Source organism: Sinocyclocheilus grahami, unplaced genomic scaffold, assembly GCF_001515645.1.
Source record: "Sinocyclocheilus grahami isolate Dianchi unplaced genomic scaffold, SAMN03320097.WGS_v1.1 scaffold1198.1, whole genome shotgun sequence".
NCBI classification, from domain to species: domain Eukaryota; kingdom Metazoa; phylum Chordata; class Actinopteri; order Cypriniformes; family Cyprinidae; genus Sinocyclocheilus; species Sinocyclocheilus grahami.
Window position 1 is genome coordinate 229612 of NW_015506377.1, and position 10544 is coordinate 240155.

General features: G+C 41.5%; 1 protein-coding gene across 2 annotated transcripts in view; it reads left to right on the forward strand.

Annotated features, from left to right (window-relative positions):
- The window catches only part of LOC107567927 (SEC14-like protein 1), a 121778-nt gene that overhangs the window by 84767 nt on the left and 26467 nt on the right, over nucleotides 1-10544 (forward strand). For both annotated transcript variants that reach the window (XM_016253729.1, XM_016253730.1), the window contains exons 6-7: nucleotides 9086-9332; nucleotides 10332-10441. In XM_016253729.1, the coding sequence (XP_016109215.1) occupies nucleotides 9086-9332; nucleotides 10332-10441 (357 nt within the window). The remainder of the gene's footprint in view (nucleotides 1-9085; nucleotides 9333-10331; nucleotides 10442-10544) is intronic.

The following is a 10544-nucleotide window of genomic DNA, read 5'->3' on the forward strand; positions in this document are numbered from 1 at the left end:
TGTGTCATTTGGTGGACTTTCATGACACTTTCCTGAAAGACATTTTTCGTTATGGTTTGGGACAACATTTATCTCGTTTAATGCCACGCAATACCCCTCAATGAACTCTTGAAAAATACATATACTTTGCTCTGCAGTTGAGTGGATCTGTTTTCACTGTGGGTGTCATGGAGAAGGAACCTGACACTTCCCAAAAGTTTCCTCACGTCATGCCTGCCAAGCCACAGCCTGCTCACGTCATGTCTGCTACGCCAAAGCCTGCTAACGTCATGCCTGCTATGCCAAAGCCGGCACACATCATGTCTGCCAAGCCACAGCCTGCTCATGTCATGCCTGCTACTCCAGGACCTGCTCAAATCATGCCAGTTAAGTCAAAGTTTACTCATGTCATGTCTACCAAGTCAAAGCCTGATCACATCCTGTCTGCCAAGCCAGAGTCTGCTAACGTCATGTCTTCTACCCCAGGGCCTGCTCACGTGACGTCTGCCAAACCAGAGCCTGCTCACATCATGCCAGTCACTCAGGAAATTCTTCACAATATGGCTGCCATTGAAGAGCTTCGTTGCAAGATGGCCGCCACACAGAACTCTCTCCACAAAATGGCCGCCCTTCTAGAGTCTCATCATGTCTCAGCTGATCTTCCAGAGTTTCGTCATGACATGGCCACCATTTCAGAGTCTGCTCATGTTAAGCCTGAGTCCCCGGCCAAGATGGCCGCCACGGCTGAGTCCCCGGCCAAGATGGCCGCACCGGCTGAGTCCCCGGCCAAGATGGCCGCCACGGCTGAGTCCCCGGCCAAGATGGCCGCCACGGCTGAGTCCCCGGCCAAGATGGCCGCCACGGCTGAGTCCCCGGCCAAGATGGCCGCCACGGCTGAGTCCCCGGCCAAGATGGCCGCCACGGCTGAGTCCCCGGCCCAGATGGCCGCCATGCCTGAGCCTCTCCACGTCACGACTATCTCCAAGATTCCCCCTAAGGATTTTTTTTTGGGGGGGGGGGGGCTATAGTATATAGTGTTTGAACTAAGAATCTGATGTTTCCCTCGGGCAGATCTGCTGAATATGCAAATGGTTCTATAACTTCATATTCTTATTTCTCTTCTCTTTACTGCGTTAAGCTTTTAACCCTTTCCTATACAAACTGTGTGTGTGTGTGTGTGGATGTGTATGTTCGAGCAGTTTATGTGTTTATGTAGGATGTTAGACCAGTGTATGTGTTTATGTAGTATGTTGACTCGTTTAAGTGTTTGTGGTTAATAAAACCTTACTTGTATCACACTTGACGTGGTTCATTGTTTGCTCATAAACTGGAGTCACTTAATCATGCAGTTGTATGCTACAAGCTTTTGTAGAATTGTACAGTAAGGAAGTTATTTCCCTTAACCAGGAAATTAACGTTCTTAGAATTGATAAGACAGTTGACCCTGAGAGGTCAGCTACATATCTACAGCGGATCTAAAATATTCATAATTAATTATAACTAGTTATGATTAATTATTCATATTTCCCATGAGCTGATTCGTTACATAAGGAAGGAATAAAAATATATAAATTGACAGTTGTATGTGCAGGTATATTACAATAGACAGTTTTTGTATGTACAGGTACTGAATATTATGTGCAAATTTGAGGTGTAGACTAAGTCTTAAGTGTCCAGGACAGGGAGGTTTGTTTTTCTGAATTGAGAGAGACTTTAGAATAATGACACTGACATAGGCTATAGGCCGACAACACCTTATCTGACTGCAAATACTGAATCAGGACAACACATTATCTTGAAACCTTGGTGAGTGTTAGATAAATAAGTGTATGAGTGAATAAATAGTGCGTGTTCCACAGTTATTGTTAAGTGTTCATAAGATGGATGGCCTGAGGGAAGAAACTGTTCCTGTGTTTGGTCGTTCTGGTGCTCAGTGCTCTGTAGCGTCAACCAGATGGCAACAGTTCAAAGAGGGAATGTGCTGGATGTGAGGGGTCCAGAGTGATTTTGCCAGCCCTTTTGCTCACTCTGGATAAGTGCCGTTCTTGGAGAGAAGGGAGGGTTGTACCAATGATTCGCTCAGCAGTCCGGACTACCCTCTGTAGTCTTCTGAGGTCAGATTTTAGTAGCTGAGCTGAACCAGACAGTTATTGAAGTGCAGAGGATGGATTCAATGATGGCGGAGTAGAACTGTTTCAGCAGCTCCTGTGGCAGACCCTGAATATAATGCCGCATTCCAGACGAGATCGGAAGTGGGAACATCCGAGTTGAAATGTCCCACTTGAAACCTTGGTGAGTTCCAGTCAATCACGTCACCTTAACATATTGACCTCATGATGTCGCCATGACACAAGAGCATTTTGTGTTTTTGTGTCAATTATGGCAAAAACAGAAAAAAGGCAAAAATGAAAGTATCATTTTATAAACTTGATGTCTAATATTTTTTAATTTGAAGCAGTGATGTCAAATGATGCGTCTCACTGAAGTCGGGGTTCATCGATCTGCCCCAAGTTCACAGGTTAGATGTATGACTTTAAGCATCGTTCCAGACGTTATTTTTATGTAAGTGCCACAACGTCACCCATGCTGCCAGATCCAATCACCGCTCCCGCACGATCACAATCCCCTGATTATTGACTGTTTGCACCTGTTACTCCCAAATCAACGCACGTATAAAACTGGCTTCATGTCCTCACTTCCTTGTCTGGTCTAGTGATTACCATTGTGACACTTAGCTGGCTACTTACCCTGTGGAAAAACTTACCTGATGATTGTCCTCTCCTACTTCATCCGTTTCTTCCAACCTGTTTGGATTATTCTCTCCGCGCTCCTGCAATAGACAAAGAAAGAACCGTTATCGAGAAAGCTAAGTGTTCTATCCAGAACTCTATTTACATTGAACTCACCTGAGCACAATCTTTGTTTGTTGTCCACTGGCATTTCTGTGAATAAACACAAGTTTCTGGACAGTTTCATCGCGTGCACGCGCCTGGCCCGAAGTTAACTTCGGTCTGTTTGTTTATCAGTCTGGCTATGGCGCAGACTACAAACGCAGTTAAAGTTAAGGTGATGAGTAGACTGACGTTGGGCTCAGGTTGTTGTGCTGTGGGAAGTGTTCCCCATACATTTATCTATTTGTGGCTGCCCACCTGACCAAAAATAGATTTTCCAAAAGGTTTGACTTTGTTGAATAAACATGATCACTGCACGTTTCAAAATCAAAATGTGGCCTGAGTGTTTTTATATCACTGTATCTCTGAAGGAAACTGACTTTCTTCAGAAAGATTTCAATGTCATTTTCATTTAGTCTTGCCTGTAAAGCAGCGTTTGTGAGCTCAGCGCTGCTTTGTGTATGCTGCTTTGTGTAATGCCATTACCGGGGAAACATCTCTGTGCTGCTTCAAAAGCACCTCCTGCTGGCAGAGAATGAATTTGCATTTCAAGCAGCCCATCTGATTTACGCAGCAAACACGCAGAGCAGAGTTGTAAATGTGAAATGGTACATAGTTTTAATTTTAATGTAACTTGTTATATATTTTACTTGTGAGAAATAATCTACTCTAGAGGAACTCTGTTGTTGTTTATTGGAAGTCAACTGGAAGTTAAAGGTGCAGTAGGAGATCTTGAAAAATGCTAACTTAAGCCAGATAGCACTGAAAGAGAACATCCCACCCTCCCTGCAATCACCTTCCAAAGCCACGCCCCCTGAACGCATATACACTCACAGACCAGAATACCAGAGACAACATTACTACAATAGACTACATCAGCGGTTCCCAATTCCAGTGTCCCCCGCTCTGCACATTTCATATGTATTTCTTATCACGTGTGACGTTTGTTCTATTCGACCATAAGTGCCCTGCAAAGTGGACATCACAGGATATTCTGCCATGATTCCAGTTCGAAGCGAGCGTATTTGTTCCATACAAAGGGCATTAAAGTGTGCGAGACGTAATTTTAAATAGTATTTATTTACAGAGATATATTATGTCACACTTCACACTTCTCTATCAAATTGTGTCTGTGTGTGAAGACGCTGCGCTGCGCAGCGCAAATCCGTGAATGAATGTTCTGAAGTGAAGTAAACTTCGATGGTTTTCCCCTGCTCAGGGAGTAGGGAGCATGTCAATCGGAACACAGTTCATGCATGTAGCTCACTTCTATCGAGCTGGTTATCTGAATCAGGTGTGTTAACTAAGCGAGACATGTAAAATATGCAGAGCGAGGACTGGAATTGAGAACCACTGGGCTACATCATGTGTCACCGGTGAGAAACCTTATAAATTACAGTTAGTAAATGTACTACAATACCAGGAAGGACGATCGGGTTGTTGATGTTTGTCTGCCATTTTCGCTCTGTCTGCGCAGCGTGCGTGAACACACTATTGACGTATCCTGTCTGTGCGTATGCTAATTTCTTGGTCCTACGCCTTATATAAATTTTATAAATACAGATAAATATATTTAGACCACTTAACGTAATGATTGCTATTGGGATGTGAAGAGACTTTCAATCAGCATAACAAAAAATGTTTCTGAAGACAATCACCTATTGCATCTTTAAGTTTTGGCCACAAAAGCATGCATTCACAGTAACATTTGTTTATGTTGTTGCCGTTGAAACCATCTATACTTACATCCGTGTTCTCCGCCTCTGATTACCTGACAGAAAGAGTTGGGAAAAATTCAAATGTCTGGAATGCAGCATAAAACAACATTTTTTTTACATTTAGACATTTAACAGACGCTTTTATCCAAAGCGACTTACAAATGAGGACAATGGAAGCAATCAAAATCAACAAGAGCAATGATGTGCAAGTGCTATAACAAGTCTTAGCGTAATGCAGTACATGTAGCAAGTTTTTTTTTTAAATCATGTAATAAATTAAAAAAAACAGATAGAATAGAAAAAGAATAGCGCAAGCCAGTTAGAGGCCTTTTTTGCTTTTGTTAATCAGAAGTCAGAAAGTCAGAATTATAATTGTATAATAAATAAAAAGAAAACAAATATATAGAATGCAAAAAGATTAGAGAAGCAAGTGTTCGTTTTTTTAAATTTTAAAACAAGTTAGTAAATAAATAGAGTGCAAGTCTAAAAGGGGCAAGTTGTTTTTATTTTTATAAAGAATAGAATTAGAATAGAGAGTGCTAGAGTTAGAGGGTCAAATAAAGATGGAAGAGATGTGTTTTTAGCCGATTCTTGAAGAATGCTTATACTGCTCGGACTGAGTTGGGCAGGTCATTCCACCAGGAGGGAACATTTAATTTAAAAGTCAGAGAAAGTGATTTTGTGCCTCTTTGGGATGGCACAAAAAAGTGCCGTTCACGTGCAGAACGCAAGATTCTAGAGGGCACATAAGTCTGAAGTAATGAATTTAGGTAATGGGGTGCAGAGCCAGTGGTGGTTTTGTAGGCAAACATTAATGCCTTGAATTTTATGCGAGCAGCTATTGGTAGCTAGTGCAAACTGATAAACAGAGATGTGACGTGCATTCTTTTCAGCTCGTTAAAAATTAATCTTGCTGCCCCGTTCTGGATTAATTGTAAAGGTTTGATAGAACTGGCTGGAAGACCTGGGTTGAGTTGAAGGTGATGGTCCTTCATCCAGCAAGAAATGTCTGTTAGACAAGCTGAGATGCGAGCAGCTATCGTCGGATCATCAAGTTGGAATGAGAGGTAGAGTTGATTGTCATTAGCATAGCAGTGATATGAAAAGCCATGTTTCTGAATGACAGAACCTAGTGATGCCATGTAGACAGAGAAGAGAAGTGGTCCAAGAACTGAGCCCTGAGGCACCTCAGTAGTTAGATGTTGTGACTTGGACACCTCACCTCTCCAAGATATCTTGAAGGACCTATCTGAGAGATGAGACTCCCAAACCACTGGAGTGTGGTTCCTGAGATGCCCTTTGCTAATAGGGTTGACAGGATGATCTGGTGGTTAACCGTGTCAAAAGCAGCGGACAGATCCAGCAAGATAATTATTGAAGATTTGGAATCCGCTCTTGCCAGTCTTAGGGCTTCAACAACTGAGAGCAAAGCAGTCTCGGTTGAATGAGCCTGTCTAAATGCTGAGGGAAAAACATCAGTGTGAAGGGATGTGTTAATGATGTGAGTGAGTGCGGGTACAACTGCAGGAGAAATGGCTTGAAGGAGATGAGATGGAATAGGATCAAGCGAACAAGTAGTAGGATGATTAGAAAGGATGAGTTTGGAGACTTCTGCCTCGGAGAGTGAAGAGAAGGATGTGAACGAGTGTATGTTTGCTGGTAAGATGTGCTTGACAGATTGTGGTATGGAAAATTGTGCACTGATGGTTTTCATTTTATTAGTGAAGAATGTGGCAAAGTCGTCAGCTGTTGAAGTTGATGAAGGAGGTGGAGGAGGAGGACAAAGGAGGGAGGAAAATGTTTTAAAGAGCATGTGAGAGCTAGACAAATTGTTAACTTTATGATAGTATGTCCTTTTAGCAGTGGAGACATTAGCAGAGAAGGAAGAGAGGAGTGACTGATACACATTAAGGTCAGTAGTATTTTTTGATTTGCGCCACAACCTTTCAGCATCCCTGAGCTTAGAACGATGCTCGTGGAGAACATCAGACAGCCAAGGGGGAGAAGGGGTGGTACGGCCTGACCTGGAAGACAAGGGGCGGCAGACACTGTCTAAACAAGATGTAAGAGTGGAGCAGAAAGTATCAGTAGCACTTTTAGCATCAAGAGATGCTAACTGTTTAGGGGGAAGATGCGAAGATAAAACCATAGCAGATAGCCGGGAGGGTAAGAGTGAGCGTAGGTAACGTCGAAAGATGACATGTGGAGGGGTATGTGTTGTGTCAGGAACCATGTTGAGGTTAAGAGTGAGGAGGAAGTGATCCGAGGTGTGCAGTGGAGTAATCAGTACATGATCAGTGGAGCAGTGTCGTGTGTAAATAAGGTCCAGTTGGTTGCCTGATTTGTGAGTAGCCATAGTTAACACTCTCTTGAGATCAAAAGAGGAAAGCAGAGTGTGGAAGTCTGCAACCTGAGGTTTATCTAGGTGAATGTTGAAGTCTCCGAGCATAACTAGGGGGGAGTACCATCCTCAGGAAAGGTTGAAAGCAGCACATCTAATTCATCCAAGAAGTTACCTTGTGGTCCTGGGGGTCTATAAACGACTACAAAATGGATGTTAAGAGGGTGAGTAATAGTGACTGAATGTGATTCAAAGGACATGCTAATACCCAGAGAAGGTAAAGGAATACATTTCCAATCATTAGAGATAAGCAGACCAGTACCTCCACCTCTTCCAGTTAGACGGGGAGTGTGGGAAAATGAGAAATTATTGGAGGGTGCTGCAGGAGTAGCAGTATCCTCTGGTTTGATCCATGTCTCTGTCAGGGCCATGAGGTTTAAACAATCTGTTTAACAGACAAAGCAATAGTGATCACGTAAAAGCTTTTGTGTTGCGACGGATCCAATATAGTCGGCACAGCATCGTCTTTATCATCTTTCTGAATATCCTGCATCAAATTGTGCCTTGTTTGTAAACGAATCCGCAGTAAAATTAAGTAAACATACTGTAGGACCAAGTTCTTACTGACGTGGCCTGGAACTTCATCAACTCTTTTCTAACGTTGGGATCAGAAGGAAGGCAATGCAAAGATTGTTTTTCTACAACTTGGCACTGAAAGACACTTCTTGTCATCAGAGCCATCTTTATTGTTTGGTTTCAGCGTAGACCTGTGTTCACCTCTCTCGTAAACACACTACATGCGTGAATCGGTGGGCAGGGCTAAACAGGCAGTGATGTAGAAGCAGGCGTTGATCTTCTTCTGCGGAGGTGGTGTTTAGCCACACTATTACATCATAGAGTGGTACATTCCACAAGCTGTCATTTAGGCAGACTGGCTTCAGTATAAGCTGTTTTTAGACTAACGAGAAAGTTTCGAGTTCTGAAATTTTTATAGTACAATGACCTCTTATGTCAAAAGATCAAGGGAATTTTGGTTTCTCAGTTCATGACCCCTTTAATTTGGTTAATTTTAAAGTAGACATTTCAAGATCATCTTGATATTGTGAGTGTATAAAAGTAAAATAAATCCCTTGACCGTTTTGAATTATTTATTACTCTTATCTGTATGAGCAAAAATGACAGCATATTTAAAGTTTTTTCCACTGTTATTAGGAAAAAATGCCAGTGATTGCGCCGGTGCCTCCATGTCATGCAGTAAGAGTGCTAACACCTTCCACACTCTGCCCAAACACTTGGATATGTACCTAATAAAGCACATTTATCTAGTGTAACATTAGAGCAAATGGCCGTGTAAAGTTGCTACTACTTAAATGTTTCAATGATAAGCCATATTTGAGGTCAATGAATGATGCAATTTTTTGCTAGATATAATGTAATTATATCTAGCATATAATTACTAGATATATACCAGCATATTTAACTGCTGGTAAATATGACCAGCAGTTATATTGTTAACTGCTGATCCTCAAGTACCAGCAGTTAACAATCTATCTGTCATGGACAGTTTTTTCTGTGAATAACCAACTAATAAAATTTTAGTCAACTTAACGTTTAGTTGACTATTAGGGTGCAGCCCTAAACAGTTTTTAGGTTATAACTTAAAAACTATAACTTTTAGGTTATAACTGTCTCTGCTGTAGACTGGTGTAGAGGTATTTTAATGCTGGTGTTACACTGGTTACAATTAACAGCATGAGAGATGGCGAGAACACATGCTATTTAATCGCATGCTATAAATAATCCATAACAATTTGCATTACAGTTTCAGTTTTAAGTCAATTAACTGAAAGGTCAGAATTTAAAAACTCACAAGAGGTCTCTCTTAGTTTTTTTTTTTCTTTTAAATATTTTATGCATGTTTCAGTAATCAGATAAATTCCAATTTCAGAACTGTCACGTCTTTAATGGAGAGATGTTATGTTAGTGTTTTTTCCTCCGAATTACGAAGACCGTTTGTGTATTGTATTTCACAGAAAGTCTGTTGTCTCCCATAAACTTGCGTCTTTTTTGTGACGTCTTTAATGCATGTGTATTTATCATCTAAAAAAAAAAAGGAAGTAGTGAAAAGTGAGTGATGTGTTCTTATTTCTCTATAGGGTAAGGAGATTATTGAATACTACCTGAGGGAGCTAGAGGAAGAAGGTGTAACTTGCGTACCTCGGTGGAGCCCTTGCCCACCATCACCCACAAAGCCCATGGTGCCAGTTGTTATCCCTGCATTGCCTATCACTCCCACAATCACCATTGAAGCCCCTCCTGAGAGCATGAATGAGATTCAAGTGTGTAAAGAGGGCAGCAGTCCTCTGGGCAGCCTGAATGACGCCCTTGTAGCCAGTCCAGACGGTTAGTACCAACACTGTTGCCACTCTGACCTTTTCTACATGATATTAGAACATTGTATTCTTTTTGCCTTCCCTTTTGTACTTTGCCTCAAAATTATACCACAAATATAGCATGTTTCTGTTTATTAAAACTTAGCATTAAAAAAACTTTAATTTAGAGTTTGTTTGGGAACATTTGTTCAGCTTAAAGGGATAGTTTATCCAAGCATTTCCTTAATTACTCAACCAGTAAGACCTTCGTTCATCTTCGCAACACAAATTAAGATATTTTTTATCAAATCTGAGAGCTTTCTGACCCTGCATAGACAGCAATAGAACTAGTACATTCAAGGCCCAGAAATGTAGTAAGGACGTTGTTAAAATAGTCCATATGACATTAGTGGTTTAACCGTAATGTTATGAAGCTACAAGAATACTTTTTGTGTGTTGACTTTATTCAACAATTCTTCTCTTCCGTGTCAATCTCCACTGCACATTCACAAGAGTACTGCGATGCATGCGTGTGGTGCTGCTGATACAGGAGCCGGTGTTCTAATGTAGAATCACGCATGTGCTGCACCTTGTTTACAAGCAGAGGAATGTACACGCTTCCGTCGTGGTACTCTCGTGAATGGCACAATGATTTCTTCCCGGAAGAGAAGAAAACATTGAAGGAAGTCGTTATTTTTGTTTTCTTTGCGCAGAAAAAGTATTCTTGTAGCTTCATAAATTTAAGGTTGAACCACTGATATCATATAGACTATTTTAATGATGTCCTTACTACATTTCTGGGCCTTGACCGTGGTAGTTCCGTTGCCGTCTATGCAGGGTCAGAAAGCGATCAGATTTCATAAACAACAACTTAATTTGTGTTCCAAAAATGAACAAAGGTCTTGCAGGTTTGGAACGACGGTTGAGTAATTAATGACTGAATTTTTTGGTGAACTATACCTTTAACGTTTCATATAAACATTGTTTATTTAAGATGTGCTAGATGTAATTTGTTTCAGTCTATGTTTAGATAAACTGGATGCAGACTACATCAAACGTTATCTGGGTGACCTCACACCCCTTCAGGAGAGCTGTCTGATTCGCCTGCGCCGCTGGTTGCAGGAGACACACAAGGGCAAGGTGAAATGCGCACACACATTTCTAATTTTCATTCAGAAGGATCAATATCTATTGGCATGTGTGATTAATCCGCTGATATGGGGACCCCCCCCCCCCCCCCCAA